Source organism: Phascolarctos cinereus, unplaced genomic scaffold (genome assembly GCF_003287225.1).
Source record: "Phascolarctos cinereus isolate Bilbo 61053 unplaced genomic scaffold, phaCin_HiC Scaffold_8;HRSCAF=390, whole genome shotgun sequence".
NCBI lineage: Eukaryota > Metazoa > Chordata > Mammalia > Diprotodontia > Phascolarctidae > Phascolarctos > Phascolarctos cinereus.
In genome coordinates, this window is record NW_027556291.1 from 68,826,386 (window position 1) to 68,850,671 (window position 24,286).

Sequence of the window (24,286 nt, forward strand, 5' to 3'; positions counted from 1 at the left end):
TAATTCCCAACTGCTCTCCAAAATGGTTAGATCAGTTCACAATTCCACCAACAGTGTATGTGTCCCAATTTTTCCACATCCCCTCTAACATCTGTTATTTTCCCCTTCTCTCATTTTAGCCAACCTGATAGGTGCAAGATGATAACCTCAGAGTTGTTTTAATCTGAATTTTCTAGTCAATAATGATTTAGAGCATTTTTCATATGACTTTAATTTCATCTTCCAAAAGCTGTCATTTCATATCATTTGACCATTTATCAAATGGGGAATGACTCATATTCTTATAAATTTGACTCAGTTCTCTATATATTTGAGATGAGGCCTTTATCCAAAAAACCAGTTATAAAAATGTTTTCCCAATGTTCTGTTTTCCTTCTAATCTTGGTTACATTGGTTTTATTTGTGTAACCCCTTTTTAATTTAATGTAATCAAAATTATCCATTTTATATCCCATAATGATCTCTATCTCTTGTTTAGTCATAAAATCTTCTCTTATCCATAAATCTGATAGGTAAAATGTTCCTTGCTCCTCTAATTTACTTATATCTCCCTTTATGTCTAGGTCATATATTCATTTTACCTTATTTTGTTACATAGTATAAGATATTGGTCTATACCTAGTTCTGCCAGACTGCTTTCCAGTTTTCCCAGCAATTTTTACCAAATCGTGAGTTCTTATCCCAAAAGCTTAAACCATTGTGTTCATCAAACACAAGGTTCCCATAATAATTTATTACTATATAATGTATACTTACTCTTTTCCACTGATCCACCATTCTATTTCTTAACCAGTACCAGACAGTTTTGATAATTACCACCTTATAATAGTTTAAGTTCTGGTACTGCTAGACTTCTTTCTTTACATTTTTTTCCATTAATTAGTTGGATATTCTTGCCTTTTTGTTCTTCCAAATGAATTTTATCATTTTTTCTAGCTTAACATAATAATTTTTGGTAGTTTAATTGGGATGGCACTGAATAAGTGGATTAGTTTATGCAAAATTGTCATTTTTATTAGATTGGCTCAGCCCACCTATGCTGCTTTATTCTTTACAAAGGTGGTGGTGAGAGAGAAGGCACACTCAGTACTACTGACCTTTGCTTGATGCATTCTGCTCCCCCTTGTCTATTTACCATCACAAGTTTTTATACTTTCTTTCCTTTTGCTTTTTGACACCCTCCCTCACCAATAATACTGAGTCTGAAGTTTGTTTTGCTTATGACTAATCCATATTGCAGTCCATCCACCTTCTTACTCCCACCCCGACCCACTCCCACTTATTGCCTATTTGTTTATTGAGTTAAATATTTGTGTGTTCGTTTGAGAACAGGTCTTCCTACCTCATACAGGCTGGAAATACAGCAGCCACTCATAGGCCCAATCCCACTACTGATTGGCATAGGAGTTTTGTGCTGGTGCACCCCTCCTTAGGCAGCCCAGTAGCCCTCCACTCCCTGGGACTCACCACGTTGGTGCTGAACTTATTGCAGACATCAGATAGGCTTTAGCTCCACTGCAGCTCAAAATTCTCGAGCTCAAGCGATCCACTAGCCTCAGCCTTCCTGGTTAGCAGGGATTACAGGAGTGGTCCACCACACTCAGTCTTAAATATACTTCTATCCCAAACTCTGTGTGTATATGTGTGTGTATATGTGTGTGTGTGTCTGTGTGTGTGCGCGTGTGTGTGTGTCTCTGTGTGCATCTGTTTTCATTCTACCATCCTCAGATCGGTTCAGATGAAAATGAAACTTAAGTAATACTCATTCCCTCCACCCCTTCCTCATTTTTATAATCATATACACCCTGATCATGTGCAATAGTAAATTCTCCTACCCTTCCTCCTTAGTATACTCCTTTTCCCCTCCACTTTCTTTCTTCAAGATCATTAATTTTAAAAAAAGGAAAAGAAAATTATCATAAAGAAATATGCATAGTCCAGCAAAACAAGTTCCTACACTGGCCGTGTCTAAAAATGTCTCATTCAGCACTTTAACTCCATCACCTCCTTGGAAGCAGGTGGGTGGTATGATTTACCTTCAGGCTTCTGGACCCATGGCTTATCTTTGTATTGATCAGAAGTCTAAAGTCTTTTCAAGTTGTTTTATTTTTTATAATGTTGTTGTCAATGCATAAATTGTTCTCCTAGTTCTGCTGACTTCACCCTGCATCAGTTCACAGAGGTCTTCTCAGTTTCCTCTGAAATGTCCACTTTATCATTTCTTATGGCACAGTAATACTCCATTACATTCATATATTATAATTTGTTTAACCATACCCCAATAGGTATCCCCTTAGATTCCAATTTTTGGCTACTTTGAAATAAGCTTTCCTAAGTTGTTTTTTTACATACAGATCCCTTTTCTCTTTCTTTGATATCTTTGGAGTGTAAATTGTATAACTGGGTCAAAGGGCAAACATCATTTAGAGTAACTTTTAGGACATAGCTTCAAATTGCTTTCCAGAATGGCTGGAGCAGTTGGGAATCTTACCAACAGTGCACAAGTGTACCTGTTTTCCCTCAGTCCTTCCAACATTTGTCCTTTACCTTTTTGTCATCTTTACCAATCTGATGAGTGTGAAATGGAACCTCAGATGTGCTTTAATTTGCATTTCTCTAATTATTAGTGATTTGAAGCATTTTTTTTCATATGGTTGGTGATCATTTGGATTTCTTCCTTTGAAAACTGTTTGCTCCTATTCTTTGACCATTTACCTATATTTTTTCATTCTTATACCAATTATTTGGTTTTTCCCACTTTTTGAAGAAATAAGATTAGTTCTTTATTTTATTAGATTAAAAAACAACAGCTCCAAGTTTATTAACTAATTCAATGGTCTTTTGCTTTCAGTTTTATTAATCTATTCTTTAATTTTCAAAATTTCTACTTTGTTGCTTAGTTGGGGGCCAAGCTGTATTTTTCTTTGAGGCTTTGGCTTACATATGTTGTGATGTTCTTCTCTTGTTCTGAGTTGGTGTCTTGGGTGACTCTGTCTCCATAACAGCTCTTTATAGTGAGAGTTTTTGTTTGTTTGTTTACCCATTCCAGCCTTACTTCCTGAATTGGGACTTTGTGTAAGGGTCAGGCTCTACACAGTTCTGGAGAGAAGATTAGGCCCTTGTTTGGACCCAAGTTGTATTCTCTGGGGTCCTGACACTGCTTCTCCAGGTACTGAATGCTGTATTTTTTCAAGGATGCTAAAAGCAGCTCAGACCAGGGAATTGCCAACTTTCAGTTCTCCCCACATGTTCTCCTCTGAGCAACACAATTGCAGGCTTGCCTCTGGTTGAAGCTCCAGTAGACAGCTGCTAGCCCCAGCCCGTCAGCTAGCTGAAAGAATGTGCAGATTCTGAGCAATACAACTGCAGGCTTGTCCCTGGTCTCTGTTCACCATTTTGGTTACTCAGCTGCAGGCCTATGAACTGAACCACAATCTTGCTCCAGGGTCAGAGAAACAGAGCTAGAGGCTCCCCACAGTCCACAATCCCTGCCTTGGTCCACAGATTCAGGGCCTAGTCTCCACTTTTCCTCAACACTGTTCTGTGGTCATGCTGATACAGCTTCAGGTCCCAACCTCATTCCATCTGAAAGAAGGCTCTGTATGGACCTTGCTGACTGGACTGCCTCCCAGTGCCCACAGGCCTCTGGCTATCTCTCTGTGCTGAAAAAAATAACCTTCTACAACCTGGTGCTAAGAGCACTTTCTTGACCTTTGTTGGAGCAATTGTGGCAGACAGCTGGACTATATGTTTCTTCTTATGCTGTCATCTTTGCTAGTTTCCTATTTTCATCATTTTGATGAAAATCTAAAACTTAATTCTAAAACTAAGCCAGCAGAGGATGTGTGTGCAAACAGAAGATTTCAAACAGAACTGAACTTTTTCTTAAGAACAATTCTTTTATATGGTATTTGATAACTTTCTATGGACTGTCTTCATGACACTCCTATGAGGAGGCACTGTTATCCCTATTTAACAAGTTAAGGAATTGAGGTATAGAGGGCCTTAAATAACTTGGCCAGAGTCACACACAGTTTAAAGGTGGTAGAGCCAGAATTCAAGCCCAGGTCTCTCCTGACTCCCAAGGCCATTGTTCTTTTTCTTAAGCATCAATTATTATTCCAGGCTGTGATGTAAGATGCACTCAAAGGCCACTGCGGTATATAGGGTCATTTGCTTCTTTATTAAATGGGGCTTTTGGAGGGAACTTTTTTTGTTCTTGTGTCTTTTGGCATGTTTATTTTTCTGTATCCTCCCTGCTCTTATAAAGCTGCTAAAATTTTATTTAAAATTACCATTACTAGGTTTTCCACGAGTGCCTCTTCATGTATATAAAGTATATGTGTTTTAGGACATGACCTAAATCACATCTATTTTGGTTGTTCTCACACCTTTCTGCACTTTCTTTCCTTTTCTAGGTTAGGATCTGGGGAGCTAAAGGTTATTGACTAAGCAAGCAAGGTACTTCATAATGGGAACACTCAATGGAACCGTGTTGGAAATGTATAAGATATCCCCCACACAAGCTTGGAGTGGGGCCCATACACCCAGGGAAGCAAGAGACATACGGACACACACCTTTCTCAGCTCCTGGATTATGGAAGAAAGGCGATCATTTTCCGCAGATGTATTAGTCACAAGAAATCTCATTTGTTTAATGTCGTTCTGCAACTCTTCAATTCTCTCCATCAGCTTTGCCTCCTTGGAAGCGGTTTCTAGCAGTAAGCATTCTTCTCTGTTCTCTCCATCAAATGTGGCCCGCTTATGGTTGCTATGACATTCTGCTAATGCCTAGAATGGACAAAGAAGACAGCCATTTTGGAGGCAGCCTAGAGATGGGATTTACAACTAAGATACTGTAGTGTAGGACATATGAATATTCAATTGTAACCCAGAGGGATGTTCCTTCTCAAATAACATGACTTTTTCCAACGACTGAAATCTTTTGCTGGACTAGTCAGCAAGTAGTTACTGAATACCTATCATGTGTCTTATACTAGAAGAGACAAGAATGTTAAGAGTTAAAAATCCAGCACTATTTTATGAGATTCTAAGGCACTGTTTCTGCCCTTAAGGAGCTTACAATTTAGTTGATAAAATAAAAATCTTAACCCCTCCCTCTCTCAAAAAACATCTCTATGCATAAATTAAATATATTTAAAGAATTCAGCAAAGAGAATTAATCAAAGTGGTTAGCTAAAGAAAGTTTTGGGTTTTTTTTTTCAGGGGAGAGAGGAGTGGAGTTGTCTGTTTTTCATTTTTTCCCAAAAAAGGAAGAAAGACCCAGAAAAGGAGCATAGACAGAGCTAGCCTTGTCAGGTCTCAGTAAGGCACCTCCCCCAGGGGCCACTGATGGCTGAGTCGCTGTTAACATCCTGTTTACCTCTTTCAGTTGATGCAGTTCCAGCCTATGGGACTCTAGCTCCGTTTCCAAGTCCCCATATTTCTGTTTCAAATCGGCATTTTCCTCAAGCACTGCCAGGCCGTATGTTGCGGCCTGGACTTTCTCCTGGGTTGTCTCCTGCAGCTCGCTGGATAATCGCTCCACTTCTGCTCTTAGAAGTGCCAAGATCCTTTCCTGTTCCATAGGGGATAAACTGGGCCCCTGCCTGCCAAGCACAAGCCAAGAATCAGTATGTTGTCACAAGAAAAGCCCTTAAGAAAGGGAAGATTTACTGAGGACACCATTAAACAAACACAAGATTCATGTGGAAAGAAACCTAAACATACAGCTTGGTATTGGGTGGGGGGAAGGGAGGCAGGCAAGAGGACAAGGTAAATTCTAATATCAATAGTTACCAGCTTTAAAAAAAAAAAAGGCTGGGACTCAGATTCTTAAAATCTAGCCAATAGTGCAGACTCATGAGGAATCTCACTCACCCCAATCAGTGTTCTAATAAACCTTGTCTTTGGCTGAAAAAAAAAAAAAAGGCTTCGGGTGAGGATGCATAAGAAGAGTCCAGGAAAATAGAGTGTTCAAAGGATGAAGCAGTCCAATGAGAAGATTTGACAATGCAGTTTTAAGATATAAGAAAGCTAGTCACTCAGAACATCTCTACTACTCTTAAAAAAAAAAGAATAAATAGGGGGAGGGAGTAGAGGAGAGAGAGAAAAGTGGAGCATCTTGATTCATAAGCAGATATCATAGCAAAACAAAATGTTTCCCATTCATTCTATAATGGGTCACTGAATTGTGGTGCGGCAGGGAGCCGCTAGTACAAGAGGGGAGAAATTGATGCCATAAAACAAGTCCTTAATAAATGTTTGTTGATGGATAAAAGTGAGAAAGCAAGTTAAAACTGAAAAAAAAAACTTTTCAATTATCCATATTTTAAAGGAAATACAAAGTTATTTTTAAAATAATGTGCTGAATACAAGTGCAGTTTTGTTGTTCAGTCATTTTTCAGTCATGTCTGACTCTTTGTGACCTCATTTGGGGTTTTCTTGGCAAAGATACTCGAGTGGTTTTCCATTTCCTTCTCCAATTAATTTTACAGATGAGGAAACTGAGGCCAACAGGGTTAAGTGACTTGCCCAGGGTCACATAGCTAGCAAGTGACTGAGGCCAGATTTGAACTCACAAAGATGAGTCTTCCTGATTCCAGGCCCTGCACTCTACCCACTGCAGTGCCACCTAGTGTAGTTTTAAGCTTTAATAACTTCAGAAGTAGAAATGAGACCAAAAAAAAATTTTAATCATTTAAAATTTTAATTATTTAATTTTATTTAAAATTTATTTAGTTTCAAAATTTTTAAATAATGAATTTTTTATGAAAATTAAATTAATTTTTTGTTTCAGTCCCTCTGAAGAGGACAATAAAGAAAAAGTCAATTGCATTCTCTGGTTAGCTGAACAGCAATAAGGAGAAAATTCACTTCCCATTATAAAAAAGAGGTTCCCCACAGAAATTTAATAATTGAATGAAAACATTAAAGGAAACTGGCTCAATTCATGATGAGCCTAGATCCAAGAGACATCAAGCACATACAAAGACCGTGGCTGAAACCGAGAGGGCATTTGGACAGAGTCCCTCCAAAAATCAGTACGCTGTGTGTTTGCTGAATTGAACATTCCCAAGGCCACGATGCACAGAATTCCAATAGCCAAGGTTACAGCTGTTCAAATGTTCCTGAGAGAAGATTTCTAGACAAAGTTAGACTGCTGTCAACTGATGGCATCAAAAATGGAAAATTCTAATGGCAGACATGACGAGGTGACATTTTCTGGTGAGGCAGCTTTCCACAGAAGTGGCAAAGTTAACCATCACAACTGCAACATTTGGGGTGCAGAAAAGTCTCAAGGAGTCTGGCAATAAGAGATGCCCCAAAAGTTCATGTTTGGCACACCATTAATATATCTTGCCTTTTCTTATTTGAAGGGTCTATAGTCAACAGTGGATCTTACTTAGCAGTGCTTCCAAATTTTTTCTCTTTCAAGCTGCAGAGGTTACATCTATTGAATTACACCAATTTTCAACAAGACAGGACACCTGTCATTGCATTGTATGAGTGACACTTTCTGGATGACAGTATCTCAGACCAATGGATCTGTAGAGGATGCCATCTTGCTGGGTCAACTTGGGCCACCTGATTTGACTTTATTAGACTTTTTCCAGTGTGGCCAGAGTCATGTCAAAATTGTTGTGTATGCATCAAAATGTTGTTCTTTGGATGACATTCAGGGTAGGATTACAAATACAATCCTTTGAATGAATAGGAGTTGAAGAAAATTTTCACAAAACACAAAAATCATCTAGAACAAGGCATAACACAAAATGGTGGTTATGTTGAATTTTATTGAGAAACAATTAACCTTTCAAATGTTATTTTTTGTAAATCTGTGGCATTTATACTCCTGAAGTTATTAAAGCATGGCTCAATATCTCTTGGATCTAGGCTTGTCATGAATTGAACCAGTCCAATTTTTCATCTAATTGTTAAATTTTAGGGAGAGGGGAGCTTTTCATAAATTTAAATTATTAGACTTTCAAATGACTTTCTGTAACTTTGTAGCATTTCTACTTCTGAAGTTATTAAAGGTTAATGCTGCACTAAGAATTTTAGCATAAGGTATTTTGGTTCTGCTTTCTTCATTTTTTTTTTTGCTGTTGGATTTTTTTTTAATAATCCCATTTCATCCAATGCAAGAAACCTAAGTTTTTGCAGATGAATTGCCTGAGGTTTTTTTTCCCCTCGAAATAAGCATCAAAATGCTGACACTTCCTTTTAAGCATTCTCTAGAACAGAGAAAGTTCACAATAGGGAACGAAGCACAAAAAGCCCCTTACCACTACATAGCAGTCAGACAATAAGCATTTATTATATAAAATGGTTATTCTAATGGCCAAGCACAAAGGCATTCCCCAGAAGGACCATAAGGGGACACTTTCTGAATCATAAACATTACCATCCTCACCATCACCAATTCAGCCCACTTCTATCATTATTCCCCTCTGCTATCCCTACCTCCCAAGGAGACTGCCTAACAGAGGTCTACTTTCAAGAGGGTGGCAAGAAAGACCTCTACCACTTTCCCATGCCTTCTCCTACCCTATGTGGGGGACAGGGTTGCTGCCCACTCCTCACCCCAGTGGGGCTCTGCCCCAGGACCATCTTTAACACTGGTCTGCCCTTAAGACCTCTTCCACCTTCTCCTTTCAAATAACTACAAAATGCATAAAATATCTGGAGATCAACCTCTCAAAGGACACAAAAGACATATCGATTCAACTGCAAGTTATTAAAGAAATAAAGGACAACCAAAATAGCTGGAAGAATAGTCAGTGTTCATGGCTAGACCATGCCAACATAATAAAAATGACAAAACTATCAAAAAAAGCTTTAATGCCATACCAAATTACCAAGGGTATATGCTTTATAGATTTTGATAAAATAATAACAAAATTCATTTGGAAAAACAAGATATCTAGAATATCAAGGCAAATGATGAAAAGAAAGACAAAAGGGAAATAGCACTTCCAGACCTTAGACTATATTATAAAACAGTAGTCATCAAAATCATCTAATATTGGTTTAAAAAATCTGAGATATAGATCAATGGAACATCTGACACGAGAGCATCAGAAACAATGAAACTCAATAACCCAGCGTTTGAAAATGTGGAAAACATTAATCACCTACGAAAAAATTCCTTATCTGATTAAAAACTGCTGGGAAAACAGGAGAGTGGTCTGGCAAAAATTAGCCTTAGACCAGTACCATATACTTTGTTCCATAATATCTTCTAAATGGATGTGACTTTAATATTAAAGATGATACTATAAAAAAATTAGAAAAGAAACAGATCACATATCTCTTACAGGTAAGGGTAAGAGATCTATTCTTAACCACATGAGAGACGGAGACAATTACAAAGCTAAAATAGATAACTTTGATTACTTGAAACTGAAAAAGTTCTGCATAGACAATACTAATTCGTTGAGGATAAAAAGTCAAGTGGTTGAATGGGAAAACAATCTTTGTATCAAATTTCTCTGATAAGGGTTTGGTATGGAAGATATGTGCATGTGTGTGTGTGTTAATGTTAAGGGGTGTCTTTTGAGTTGCCATATTTTCCAGAAATACTGGACCCAGAGTATGCAGGAGGCCCTGAATGTGTCAGGAACAAAGCCTCTACCCCAGCTGACAAAATTTGTTGTTTGCATCCCAAACTGGACTCCCTGTGTGTCCTTGGGAGTCAAAACAGGGGCCAGTCAGTCTGCATTAGACTGGGAAATTGCCTGTGCAGCTGGAACCCATGTACATAAGCAGACCATCCTATCTTCATGGTCTAGCAGTTCCCAAGGGAAAAAGAATGGCTTTTGCCATTACCTGGCTCCTCCCCTGCAGGAGGGGTTTTGTCCTTTTCCCACTCCTACTGCTCTTTCCCTCCTCCCATGCTACTCCCCTTTAAGTAGAGATTTGTGTTTTCTCCTCCTTCCTTTGTCCTGCTGTTATAAAAAGGCAAACTTTTGTATGGATTGTGAACTCCACATGCATGTTCATTTATCTTGTAATAAACCTGGCTTTCATGTAAGTTTCATGAAGTTGTGATCCCCTATTTTGTCTGTCTGTCTCTCTATAGATATATAATACACATATATATATAATATATATAATATATATAAAATATATATGTAGTGCCATTTGCCATTCACCAATAGACAAATGGTCAAAAGATATTCAGTGATCAAAAGAATTGTAAAGTATTCACAACCACACGAAAAAGCACCAAATCACTAATAATAAAAGAAATGCAAATCAAAACAACCCTGAGGTTTTGACCTCATAACCTGCAAATTGGCAAAAAAAAAAAAAAGACAAAAAATGGCAATACACACTAATACATTGTTGGTGGAACTGTGAAATGGTATAACCATTTTGGAAAGCAAATTGAATTATGTAAATAAAGTGACAAAAATCTCCATACCCTTTAAAACAAAGCCTGGGCTTATACCCCAAGGAAGCCATCAATAAATGCAGTTAGGTGTCACTGCAGTGCATAGAGCTCCTAAAGTCTGGAAAACTCATCTTCCTGAGTACAAATCCAGCCTCAGACATTTACTAGCTGTGTGACCCTGGGCAAGTCACTTAACCTCTGCTGGCCTCAGTTTCCTCATCTGTAAAATGAGCTGGAGAAAGAAATGGCAAACCACTGTATATCTCTGCCAAGAAAACCCCAAATAGGGTCACAAAGAGCTAGACATGACTGAAAAAATGACTCAACAACAAAGCCATCAAGAAGAAAAAAAGTTGGGCAGCCAGGTGGTGCAGTGGATAGAGCACTGGCCCTGGAGTTAGGAGGACCTGAGTTTAAATCCGGCCTCAGACACATAACACTTACTAGCTGTGTGACCCTGGGCAAGTCACTTAACCCCATTGCCTAGCCCCCCCCAAAAAAAAGAAGGAAAAAAGATGCCATTTACTTCAAAATATTTATAACAGCACTTTTTGTGACAGCTAAGAATTGGAAACAAAACAGAGGTACATCAACTGGGCAATGGCTCCATGAAGTGTGGTACATGAATGTCATGGAACATTTCTGGGCTATAAGAAATGACAGGTGATGAGTACAGAGAAGCATGGAAAAAGCTTTTGTGAATTGCCATAACAGAGCCAAGAAAAAATATCCACAGGAACTATAAAAATATAAATGGAAAAAACAAGAGTACATCAAAAAATCAAAAGTAAACATAACAAAACCAAAAAGATCAAGTGGTACTCCATACAGAGATAGAAGACACCCCCAACCTTCCCCTTTGTGGAGGTGGGGTGGCGCTCCATAGGTCTTACACATTACACAGATTTTCGGACTTTCTCAATGTACCAATCATTTAATTGTGCTGACTTTTTTTTTACTCCTCTCTAAAAAAATACCATTTTTCATATGGGATGGCTCTCGGGGAGGGGAGCAGAAGAAACAAAACATATCAACAAAACATTATTTTTTAAAGTCAAAAAGAATAATTCAGGGGATGATAGAATCAGACTTGTCCTTTAGAAAAATCAGTGTGGCAGCTGTGTGGTGGATAGATTAGAGGGGAGAAAGACTACAGGCAAGGACACCAATTGGGAAGCTACTGTGATAGTCCAGATAAGAAGTAATAGAGGCCTGAACTTAGGTGGTAGCTATGTGAGAAGTGAGGAGATGGATGTTAAGGTAGAAAGGATAGGATTTAGCAACTGAAAGGATATAAGAGGTGAGAGAATGAGGAATTGAGGTTCTGAACCCGGGAAATTAGAAAAATGTCTTTGACATAAATAGGGTTGGGGAGAAAAATAGTATGGTCTCTTTTATTTTATATTTATTATACATATATTTTATATGTATTTTATGTTTATTTATTTATCGTATATTTATATTTAGTTTAAGATGTCTGTGAGACATCCAGTTGGAAATGTCCAATAGGCAGCTGGTGAGGTGGGACTGGAGACAGAGACCTGAGAGTCATCTGTCTAGAGAAAATGAAACCCATGGGAGCTGATGAGGTCACTGTGAATAGAAAGGGAAGAAGGCCCACAGTAGGGCCTTAGGGTACATACAAGGACATGGTGAGGGGCCTGCAAAGGAGAATAGGGAGCAGTCAGCCAGGTTATCAACTCTCCCACAATCCACAGCAGCTCTTCCAAACCTTTTCATCCCTCCACAAAACTCCCCCAGCTTCCCCTCCCTTCCCACCCCCACCCCCAGCTGAGACCTGGCTTCGTATTTGACAAATAAAATTAAGGCCATTTGCTGTGCATTTCACCTTCTCCAACTCTTCCTCATCTCCTATCAGTTAAATTCTTTCTGCCACTAACACCTCTTTCATTCCAGTCTCCTGTGAAAAGGTGTGGCCTTACTCACTACCAAGGCTACTTGTTCAAGTGATCCCATTCCATCCTGCCTCATCCAACAGATTGCCCCCTCTGACATCCCCACTCTCAATTCCTTATTCTCAATCTTTCCCTCTCTACTGGTTCCTTCCCTACAGTTTACAAACATACCCATGACTCCCTCATCCTGAAAAAAAAAAAACACACCTCACTTGATCCTTCCATCCTCTATTTTTTTTCTGCCCTTTGTGGCTAAAGTCCTTAAAAAAGCATCTACAATAGACACCTTCACTTTCTCATCCTCTCAATTACTTCTTAACCCCTTCTGAGTTTATTATTCCACTAAGACTGCTCTCTCCAACGACCTCTTCATTGTCAAATGCAATCCAATTGGCCTTTTTTCAATGTTCATTCTTGTTACTCTCTCTGCATCCTTTCAAACTATCGGTCACTCTTTTCTCCTTGATACTCTCTTCTCTCTAGGTTTTTGGGACACCACTCCCTCTCTCTTCTCCTTATCAGACTGCTCCTTCTTCCTCTCCTTTACTGGATGCTTTCCAGATCATATCTTCTAAACCATCGGTATCTGTGGTTCTGTACTGGGCTCTCTTCTCTTCTCCCTCTATACCACTTCACTAGGTGACCAATCAATCAATCACCAATTAATTAAATGCCTACTACTGCATTTTGATAAATGCTGCTCATCAGTTTCCCAGATTTAATTACCATCTCTATGCCGATGAATCTCAAATCTACCTTTCCTGCCCTAAGCCCTCTACAGACCTGCAATCTCGAATTTCCAAATGCCAGGTAGACATCTTAAACTTAACATATTCAAAACCAAATCCTTATCTTTTCCCCTAAATCCTCCCCTTAATTACCATCTCTACCAGAAGGATCCCCAAATCTACCTATCCTGCCCTAATCCCTTTGCTGACCTCCAATCTTGACATTTCAAATGCCAGGTAGATATCTTAAACTCAACACATTCAAAACCGAATCATTATTTTTCCCCCAAACCCTCCCCTTAATTACCATCTCGACCAGGAGGAACCCTAAATCTACCTATCCTGCCCTAATCCCTTTGCTGACCTCCAATCTTGACATTTCAAATGCCAGGTAGACATCTTAAATATGTTGAATTTAACATGTTCAAAACTGAATCGTTAGCTTTCCCCCAAACCCTCCCCTATTCCTCCCTTCCTTATTACTGTAGGGGGCAGCAGCATCCTTCCAGCCTTTCGGGCTGAAACCTAGGAGTCATCCTCCACTCCTCACTATCTCTCACCCCTCCCATATCGAGTCTGTTGCCAAGGACTGTAGATTTTACCTTAGCAACAGCTCTTAGACATGTTCTCTTCTCTGCACTGCTACTGCCCCCACCCTGGTGCAGGGACTCATTATGTATTGCAATAGCTTACTGGTATGTCTGCAGCCCCCACTGCAGTCCCTTTTCTGTTCAGCCACTAAAACGATTTTCTTATAGCGCAGGTCTGACCGTATCACCCTCACCCACTCAAATTCTAGAAGCTTCCAAATGCTTCCAGGATGAAATACAAAATCTTCTTTTTGGCATTCAAAGCCCTTCATAAACTAGCTCCCTCCTCCCTTTCCAGGCTTCTTACATCTAATTACCTGACATTTTCTCTTATTCCTCATTCCCATACTCTCCAATACAGAGACATTAACCTCCTGGCTGTTCCAGGAACAAGAAGCCTCCCTCCATCTCTTGGCTCCATGCATTCTCTCTGGCTATCCCCCATGCCTGGAAAGCTCTCTCTTCCTATCTCCGGCTACTGGCTTCCATCTTTTACTGGAAGCCTTTCCCAACCCCTCTTAATTCTAGTGCCTTCCCTCTGTTATCTCCTATTTATCCCGTATATAGCTTATTTACACATATTTGTTTGCTTATTGTCTCTCCCCCCTTAGATTGTGATCTCCTTGAGTCTTTTGCCTGTTTTTGTTTCCCCAGCTATTAGCACAGTGCTTGGCACTTAGTAGGGATTTAATAAATGCTTATTGACTGACTGGCAGCTACAGGTTAAAGGCGATAGGATTTTGCTGGCTATAGAGATGGCAGAGGATTACAACTTTCAAACCATTTCCTTCTGCGTCTCAGGGAAGGAATATTAGCTGGGGGAGGGGGGTGGAGAGAGGAGGGAGGTCTCGAAAAAGGAAGCTGTCGGTAAATAAAAGTCAACAAGCATTTATTAAGGCTTACTATGTGCCAATCCAGGCCAATATCCAATCCAGTTGGTTTCATGGTTTGGGAGGTTTTAAGAGAAAAATGAGTCTCTTGTGCTATGAACCCACCCCACCTTGGGTGGGGAGGCTGGGACGAGGTTGCGGCTGTGGATCAATTAACAAGCATCTATGCCCCCCTCATGTCCCAATCTGCCACCTTACCTTTTCATGAGGGCCTCCGAATGTCAGACCAAAAGAAGCTGCGCGGCTGCTTTTCCTCTTACCTGGGTGGGGCAAGCCTTCCAACCCGCAGCCTAGGCAGACGTGGGCGGACTGACTTGACAGCCACAGGTAGCCGGCGCAGCCGCGTGGACTGCAGCCGCGGTTTTCGCCTGTGCGCGTGCGCGGAGCTAGGGTGTGAGCCACGCCCCCTCCCCCGCCCTCCTTGGAGCTCCACCCAAGACTGAAGGGCCAGATTCGCCTTCCTTATACTGTTCAGGCCCGGGAAAGGAGTGAGCCAGGTGGGATGGTTAGCCTGGAGCTAGCTCTCCCCACTTGTACATACTAGCATACTTCCCGAAGCCGCTGCAGCCACTCTCTCAGCCCGTTGCAGCCTGAGCGGTGGTTCGAAACTCCACTAGCGCCTAACGGTCCCCTCGGGCCACATCGAGGCCGCTGATTCGCCAGCTCGCTTGTCCCGCCCCCTTCTCTCGCCCCATTCCCCCCCAGCGAACCTTTCTGAGGGCAGGAAAACTGATTGGTGGAGGCCGCCGTCGAGGGAACCAATTAGAAGCGCATTCTCTCTGGCCCACCCAACCCCCCACCCCCCACCCGAATGCCGCAGTGCTTCGCTTGGTGCGATGGTCTATCCGCAGTGTCGGCCCCATTTTCCTCAGGTCTGGACCCGCCTCCGAGGCCTTGTCCCGCCCCCGCAGTCGGACGTGATGGGGAAGGAATCGAGGGTGGGAACGGGGCCCAGAAGCTGGCGGGAGGCCTGCGCAGTTCCCCGGGGGCGACCGTTTGGGGCGAGATCAAGCTCTTTGGGGCGGTGGGGACGAAGCCCCGAACAGTAGGGTGGAGGGGCGCATTTATAGGGTGGCCGGAGCCTTGGCCCAGACCCCCTTGGGTTGGGGGTTAGTGCTAGTATAATTGGCCCAATTATTATGAGGTCCAGGAGCGGGGTGGGGGTGCTGGTGAGTTAGGGGACCCCGCGCAAGTGAGAGACCCTCTGCACGCCCACATGCCATATGGTTGTTGTAGAAACCATAGCATATACAGGAAAAAGATTCAGGCAGTCTGTGATCCAAGGCCCAGATAAGAGGTGCTGACTGTAACTTCTGGAGAGATCCCCGACCCCCTAGGGGTTAGGATAGGGCCCCCTGCCAGGCTCCCCAGAGAAGGATCACAAGGGTAAGGGTGCTGACCCCACTAGAGGAGTGGATGCCCGTTGGGAGGGAGGCAGAATGGGGCCAAATTGAAGGATTTCCAGAACATCTCACTTAGCATAACAACACTGGTGCAGTGGGAGACAGTAGCTAGAGAGCTGTCCTAGGACTCCACAAGACCACTAGCAAATCCATCAACAAGCCCTTATTATGTACCTACTGTGTGCTAGACATTGAGGATAACATACAAAACCAAAACTCGCTGTGCGCCAGGTAACACCCTAGGTCACAGCTGTTGCTATTGTTTGTCCTTTGTTCTGGAAGAAAACCATGACATCAGGGAGGTGATGTCATGACATGCAAGTGAATTAGATTTAAATGAGGGAGGGCTATTCAGTCACTAGCTTCACTTTCTCCTTAGGAGCCATCTGGGTCCAGTAGCCAGATAGAGATCAGGATGACTGGAGATGGCCCACGATGCAATGGGAGACCTTGGCCTTTTTAAGCTAAGGTCTTTAACAGGTCTCAGTTTGACTCAAGCAATGCCCATTCAGTGATTAAGGCCAGATAAGAAATAAGGCAGAGAATGGCCGCTTTTACCTAGTCCAGAGGTTCCCAAATTTATTTGACCTATGGCCCCTTTTTCAAAGAAAAAAAATTATCCAGCTCCCCCCTGGAAATCTATTTTCTTTAATCCTTTAACTTTTAAAAAAAAAATTTGCGTCATTTCAAAAACATATACATATATATTTTTTATTTTATTTTATTTATTTTATATATATATATATATTTTAAATGATGCATCTTAAATTTAATAATTTTTTTGCAAATTTGTGGGGTTTTTCCTGCATTGAAATTTTGATGATGCGATATTGCATCATGTAACCATACAGTATCATATTATAAACAAGTCATTACGTGGAACACATTCCTGCTGATGAATGCTGGACTTCTTGACAATTCGCAACACTTGCTTGCTAAGACCTGTTGGCAGATTTGACCACTGATCAGTTATAACTTGCATTTTGTGTGTTTATTTGGAAAATAATGTAATTACGATGACTTTAACTCAGTTATACAACAGATGAAACACGTATGAACAGTTTTTCAAAATTTTCTTCTTTCCTTATGCTTCCACCGCCCCCTTATTAAAAGAATTCATATTCAACACCTTCCCAATTGCACCCAAGGCTACTACTGCCCCCCCACCCCTGGATCCTTCCAGCACCCCCCAGGGAGTGGTTTTGTCCACTTTGGGAACCTATGACCTAGTCCAAAAAAAAAAAATCAGTCTGGGAGGGGAAGACCCTCAGGGTTTCTAGCCAAAACAGAAACAATTGTACATTTACTCTAAGCCAATCAGGGCCCAAACAATGGCCAAGTGGGGCTTGGCCTGGGACCTACTGTTGACCAATCAATGAGAGCCAGAGTGATTTGAGTTTAAGACATGGTCCTTAAGAAAGAAGTCTAGCCTGTAAACCCCAAGATATCTTTCGAGATTTCAGCTAGCTAGGAAGAAGTACCTGAAACCTGGCTACTCAATGAACAGTCAACTTAGAGGTGAAATGAGCAAGGCCATTGCCCAAACTAGAGAAAGCTGCTCCCCATACCTAAGGAACAGATAGATAGCTCATGCCCATTCTTCCCTCAGAAGCCTTGGTCATTTTTATTTCCCAAATGATCTATCCTGCCTGCCAATTAGAAAGTCTCTGGAGGAATAAAATGGAAAGCAAAGTGTGGGCTTTCACCCAGTCTTCCATTAGCATTGCTTACAAAGTTAACAAGTAAGCTTCTTGAGTGAAAGAAACCTTTCTCACATAGTCTATCTTCCCTGAGCTGATAACACTTAAAACTGGGTGGGCACCAATGAACACTCTTACTGCCAAAGCCAACATGAGTTGTACACAGTTGAGTTACCCATTCTGCGGCCCATTTCTTCTAAGACAACAGTTAGTTTATCTTCACCTTTAGCTGGTCTCCCCCAGAACAAGGCTTGCACAAGCAAACACAAGGAGTCTTATTTGCTTCCAGTAAATAACATAACCACAGATGCCACCATTGAGGATGTTGGTGAATTCCTTGAAAATGTTATTCATAACAATCTTTACCATTTAACAGCTTTGGACTTAAGAAAGAAGAATATCTTTAATGGACTAGAAAAAAGGAATCCTAGTGTAGAATATTCTGTGCTGGCACTGGAGTCAACGAGACCAGGCTGGGTGACCCAGGACAAATGAGTTCAGTAAGCTCAGCTCCAATTTCCTCTTTTTTTCTTTCTTTCTTTCTTTTTTTTTTTTTTGGGGGGGGGTGAGGCAATCAGGGTTAAGTGACTTGTCCAGGGTCACACAGCTAGTAAGTGTTATGTGTCTGAGGCCGGATTTGAACTCAGGTCCTCCTGACTTCAGGGCCGGTGCTCTATCCACTGTACCACCTAGCTGCCCCTGATTTCCTCTTTTATAAAATAAAAAGTACCTACTTTAAACAAGAGTTGTTGCGAATGTTGAATGAAATAATATATGTCAAGAACTTTACAAACCTTAAAATACATGGTTTTTTGTTGTTCTTCAGTTGTGTCCAACTTTGAGACCTCTTTTGGAGTTTTCTTGGCAAAGATATTGGGGTGGTTTTCTATTTCCTTCTCCAGCTCATTTTACAGATAAGGAAACTGAGGCAAATAGAGTAAAGTGACTTGCCCAGGGTCACACAAATAGTGTCTGAGGCTAGCTTTGAACTCAGAGAGAAGAGTTTTCCTGACTCTAGGCCCAGCACTCTGTCCACTGCAGCACCACCTAACTGCCCCAAAATTATATGGCTACATCTGCTTTATTACATGTACACATTCTGTTCTACTTAGAATAGTAGCCAAACCTCATGTATCCTTGGTTTTAAAAGCTAACCAACTGTAGGGCCCAAGGTGAAAATACTAACAAGAACCAAAGGGCATGGGGAAAAAAAACCAGGAGAGCATTATTTAAACATGAGAGGCAGCATGGCTGCCAGAGCATGGTGGATAGAGTGGCCAGGTTTAGAGTCAGAAAATCCTGGGTACAGGTCCCACCTTTGTCCTGTACTCAATCAAAACACTGCTTAATAGTATGGATCCTTACCATGTATAATGCCACTTTCAAAGAGGCACATGGAAGGACATTCAAGGTCATTATAAATATACAGCAATTATTCAGTTTAACTTTTTGGAAAAGAATAAAAACCCATTTTTCTTTTGGGCTTGAAAGAAAAAAAATCTTGATTAGCAATTCTTAAACCTCATTTTTCCACTCTTCAGTAGAAATAGCCACTTGAGATGAAAATGAAAGTCGAGCTAAGTCAAGAATGCAAAGTTTCCAAAATAATAAGGCAACACCACTTGTTCAACGCCTTTTTATTGGTGACTCATGTCCTCAAGTGTGTTGCTATAATTAAGTAAGTAGTCTTAGCTTAGAGATTTAGAAAATGAAACAGGAGAGCTCACGACACATAAAAACCACAAGATGGCAGAGATGGATCAGAACTAATGGACTGGTTTTGTCTGTTTTGTATAATCTCCTTGCAGAAGGAATATAGCAAAAGGAATACAGCAAGGGAAGCCGTGCATCATAAAAGCTCTCATTCCTGTTTTATGGCCTCAAAAAATTAGATGTCAACTTCTTAAACTAAAGCTGACAATGCTGATTTTTTTTTTTAGCTGGCCAAAACTGATTTCACAGCATTTACGATATATCTGGCACTAATACCAAACATATCAAGCAACTCGGCAGGTTTTCCACTTCGAGGCACCCCAGATACTGCCAGCTGATGAACACTGATGCCAGGCGTACCAGAAACAGCTGCACACACAGCTTCCCCAATACCACCTAGAAAAGAAAGGACAAAGTCATGAGAGCCCAAGTTGGCTTGATAACAATACTATAAAATTTCTCAGCCTTTACAGAGACTACTCATTGGCACTCTGACATATTACCTGGGACAGGTGGGGAACCTGCAGCCTCAAGGCCACATGTGGCCCTCGAGATCCTCAAGTGCAGCCCTTTGATAGAGTCCAAGTTTTACAGAACAAATCTTTTTATTAAGGGGATTTGTTCTGTGAAGTTTAGATTCAGTCAAAGGGCTGTACTTAAGGACCTAAAGGGCCATATGAGGCCTCGAGGCCCACAGGTTCCCCACCCCTGACCTGGGAGAATGTTAGAAATGGAAGAGACAGAGGTTACTATGTGAGTGGCATTTCAAATTCTAGGAGCAATTCTACTTTGCCTGCTGAAATCTCCACTTTATCCTACCTAGTAGCTGTGGGGGGTATGACAAATAGTTTCCAGAATAGTGATCAATGAGAAAAGGTCTGGGGCCCAGTTTAACAATTTTTTTTTAATTCAAAGAATTAGTGTGTTTTAATCAGTCTCCAAAATCAGCATTAGTTCTAGACTTTCTGTCTGACCATTTACATGCTAGAGGTTTATCTCTTATATTGTTCCCTTGAAATTCCATTATTTGCTTTGTTGACCCTGAAGTTATGGTACCATTCCCATACACAGTACCACTTTACCAGAAAGTCCTTCAGACAGGAACATGAGTGAAAGTGTTTCTCACCTTCTTTATAATGATCCTCTACTGTAATAATACGCCCCTCTGTTACTTTGGCACTAGAAAGGATTGTGGTTCGATCCAATGGTTTGATGGTGAATAGGTCAATTACTCGGATAGAAATACCTGAAAGACCAGAAAGGGGGCTAAGAGATACCACCACATATTCAGGGAATGAGAGAAGTGAAAATAAAAAGATCGGCCAAAGCATGTACCAATTCAGGCACAAAGTCTTGCTATCTTTACTCAGATATGTAACATAATTCTTTTAAAAATATTTTTGTGTGTGTAATACAATTCTTAGTTCTTAATATATTACCTTCTTTAGAAAGTTCCGCAGCAGCTGCTAAAGCCTCATGGAGCGTAACTCCAGCTCCAATAACTGTGGCCTTGTCATTGGTACTCTGATAGATCACCTGGCAAAAATGTTAGAAATAGAAGGGGCACAGGTTAGGATATGGATGGCATCTCATATTCTAGGAGGCTTTTGTTTTGTTTCTTTTAATTTTATTTTTAGTTCCAAATTCTCTCTCTCCTTCCACCCCTTCCTCAGCCCTTTGATAAGGCAAGAAATACAATACCCATTACACATATGAAATTATTCAAACATTTCCATATCTTCCATGTTAAAAAAAAAAGCAAGAAAAATCAAGGGAAAAAATATGTTTCATTCTGTACTCTGAATTCATCTGTTCTTTATCTGGAGATAGCTAACATTTTTCATCATGTCAGTCCTTTGGAGTTGTACTGGATCATTTTACTAAGTCTGTCACAGTTGATTATCTTTACAATATTGCTGTTATCGATTACAATGTTCTCCTGATTCTGCTCACTTCGCTTTGCATCAGTTCATATAAGTCTTCCCAGGTTTTTCTGAAACTGTCCCCTTCATCATTTCTTACAGCATTCCATCACATTCATATACCACAACTTGTTCAGCCATTCCCCAGTTAATGAGTATCCCCTCAGTTTCCAATTCTTTACCACCCCAAAAAGTGCTGCTATAAATATTTTTGTACACATAGGTCCTTTTCCTTTTTCTTTTATCTCCTTGGGGTACAGACCTAGTAGTGGTATTGCTGGGTCAAAGGCTATGCACAGTTTTATAGCCCTTTGGGCATAGTTCCAAATTGTTCTCCAGAAGGGTTGGACCAGTTCACAACTCCACCAACAATGCATTAGTGTCCCTGTCTTCCCACATCCCCTCCCAGGATGCATTTGCTACACTTCTGTCCTTTGGAACCTCTACTGTCATCCTTAAACTCCCCTACATTCTCAAGCTTATGCAATGCTCTTCCTTCAATTTAAACTTGCCTTTCCCCTGAAGTTCTTGCCATTCAAGTCTTCAATTTCTCCTTCTCTACTACTCCCTTTGTCTACAAACGTGCTCAAGCCTTCCCTATGCTGAAATACAAACACCCTACCCACATATACCAAAAAACCCAAGGAAACAGAAGGGCAAAGTCATCCATCTCTCTCCCTCTCTAATTGCCAAACTTCTAGGAGACCTCTTCACTTGCTGCTTCCACCCATTTCCCTTTAAAATGACATAGCACTACGAAGTCTCTCTTTTTTTCTCCCTACCTTTTTTCCTTCTAGCTAATAATTTTTTAAAAGAATTGTTAGGGTTTTTTTTTTCAACTTTCTAGGGCTGTTGACCAGTTTATCCCTGCTATCTGCTCATTTAATTGCAGAAGGCTGTGATCTACTCTGGAATCAAGAATCTGATCTTGCAATATCTAGCTAGTAATATGGACATTTGACTCATATTGGGCCATCCCATAGTTTGGAGATATACTTGTCTTTTTTTGCAAATCAGTCCTTTTTGTCTTTCTAAAAGTCTGTCTTTCTTTATATAGCACTTAAGCCACCCATGACCAAACATCTATATTCCTATTGTTGTTTGTTTTTATTCTTTCTCTTTCTCTCATTTGTGCACGCATACACACACATATACACATTCACCTTAAACTCATAACCTGTTACATGAATTCACATCCTAAATCATTATCAAGTAATTTATCTCTAGATGGGTTTAAAAATAGAAAAGATGTGGTGGCAGAGACAAATGCAGATGCCCTGAATGACAGACACCATCTCTACATAAACAAAAGTTAAAACGTGCACCTGATACAGGCTTACTGCCAAGATACAGGTAACATAATACAAAAATTAGAATTAGCGTGAATCCTAAATGCTAAATTAAATATTTAGGGTAGAGGTGTCTAGCATGTGACCCATTAGTCTACAACACTCCCAAGTACCATTGAACCAAATTAAAATGTAACTGGGAAATGTTTTTAAAAATATAATAAAACATAGATAACATTGCACTTTAAAACGAGGTCAATAGGCAACTTCAGGGATCTTTATGTACAGATTCGTGGCACCCTCTCTATTGAGTTTGACACCACTGATTTAGGGCATTGTTTTTTTAAGCTGCGCTTTTTTTATAGCAACTCTTAAAACAGTCACCTGACATTTTAGTCACAAATCAGAGCACTGGCATAAATAATTGTAGGCTCTGAAACAGCTGAAGCAAACATTTGAATGTGTTATACCTTTGGAAGTTGCTGTAGAGACAAGGAAAATGAATCCCCCCAACACAGAAGTTGTCCTGGGGGATGCTGCTTAGCTAGAATTCGACCAACATAGACTGTTCTTGTGGGCCATTTGGAAAGTAAAAGAACTGTTCGAGTCAAGCTAAACTTGAGGGAGCTGTTCGCTTGGATGATATCCCTCCATGAGGAGAAGCAGCCAAAGACTGCAATGAGGGAAAGCAGAAAGCATAAGGCACAGGACAGAAAACAGTCCAGAACACCATCCACATGAAGAGATGACAAGAGAAGAGGAAAGAGAAGAGAGGAGGGGAGGGGAGGGGAGGGGAAGGGAGGGGAGGGGAGGGGAGGGGAAGGGAGGGAGGGGAGGGAGAGGAGAGGAGAGGAGAGGAGAGGGAGGAGAGGAGAGGAGAGGAGAGGAGAGGAGAGAGGAGAGGAGAGGAGAGGAAGAGAGGAGAGGAGAGGAGAGGAGAGGGGAGAAGAGAAAAAAGAGAAGAGAGGAGAAGGGAATGGAAGAGAAGAGAAGAGGAGATATGTGAGAACCTAAGCCTTTTTTACCTTGGCCTGTCCAATCTTAAAGTTTTCAGAGGGAGAATAAATAACTGAAGTATCTGGTCTGCTGGTTCGAATGAAGCACATTCCCTAGGGTAAATATAAAAATGAGAGTTACATTTCAGAAAGCAAAGTTACGAATTCTTTTTTAAAAATTATTAGCTAGAAAGAAAAAGGTGGGAAGAAAAGAACAAGTCATTAAGACTTAATGCCAGTATCTTTTAGTGAAGGAAGTCTGTATTCTGGGCAAAAAACTGACCAGCAATAAGGTACCTTAAAACCTTTAGAAAACATAAAATAACATCGGAGTAAACTTATTGCTACAACAGCCTTTCTATTCAGACACAAAACCAAGGAGGCACCCAGCGAATCCCATCAGGGATAAGCTTTACATGCTAAAATATCTACTGTAGGTGAGTGATATTCCAAATACACATTGATCTGTTTGTTATATCTGCAAGCCGCCTCCTTTAAGGATGGGGAACTGGGTGGAAGCTCAGTAGGTACAATTCAGGCATCTCTAGGATGGAAATGAAAAACACTTTTACCATCACTAATGTAATTCTGGTACAGGATAGTATGGAGGCCACAGAATAGCACATACCTTGACTCCCCTCGCTAAAATGAAGTATAAACACCCATTAACATCCCCACACATCACAATAAAGACAAGAGGGGAGAAAAATCTAGGCCCCAACACCACAGCTGCATCCCAGG

General features: G+C 40.8%; 2 protein-coding genes across 5 annotated transcripts in view; both read right to left on the bottom strand.

The window, feature by feature from the left end:
- The window catches only part of LOC110201532 (protein bicaudal D homolog 2-like), a 43,439-nt gene extending 28,269 nt beyond the window's left edge, over positions 1–15,170 (bottom strand). For 2 of the 4 annotated variants that reach the window (XM_020977261.2, XM_020977258.2), the window contains exons 1-3: positions 14,722–15,049; positions 5,384–5,609; positions 4,579–4,791 (exon numbers count right to left, since the gene is read on the bottom strand). In XM_020977261.2, the coding sequence (XP_020832920.1) occupies positions 4,579–4,791; positions 5,384–5,609; positions 14,722–14,729 (447 nt within the window). In that variant the 5' untranslated portion in view covers positions 14,730–15,049. The other 2 variants (XM_020977259.2, XM_020977260.2) reach the window with 2 other exon arrangements.
- Positions 15,171–19,248: 4,078 nt separating this feature from the next.
- TKTL1 (transketolase like 1) overlaps positions 19,249–24,286 on the bottom strand; it is a 31,658-nt gene continuing 26,620 nt past the window's right edge. The window contains exons 11-14 of the mRNA XM_020977285.2: positions 23,576–23,659; positions 20,779–20,875; positions 20,466–20,585; positions 19,249–19,735 (exon numbers count right to left, since the gene is read on the bottom strand). Of these exons, the coding sequence (XP_020832944.1) occupies positions 19,563–19,735; positions 20,466–20,585; positions 20,779–20,875; positions 23,576–23,659 (474 nt within the window). The 3' untranslated portion in view covers positions 19,249–19,562. The remainder of the gene's footprint in view (positions 19,736–20,465; positions 20,586–20,778; positions 20,876–23,575; positions 23,660–24,286) is intronic.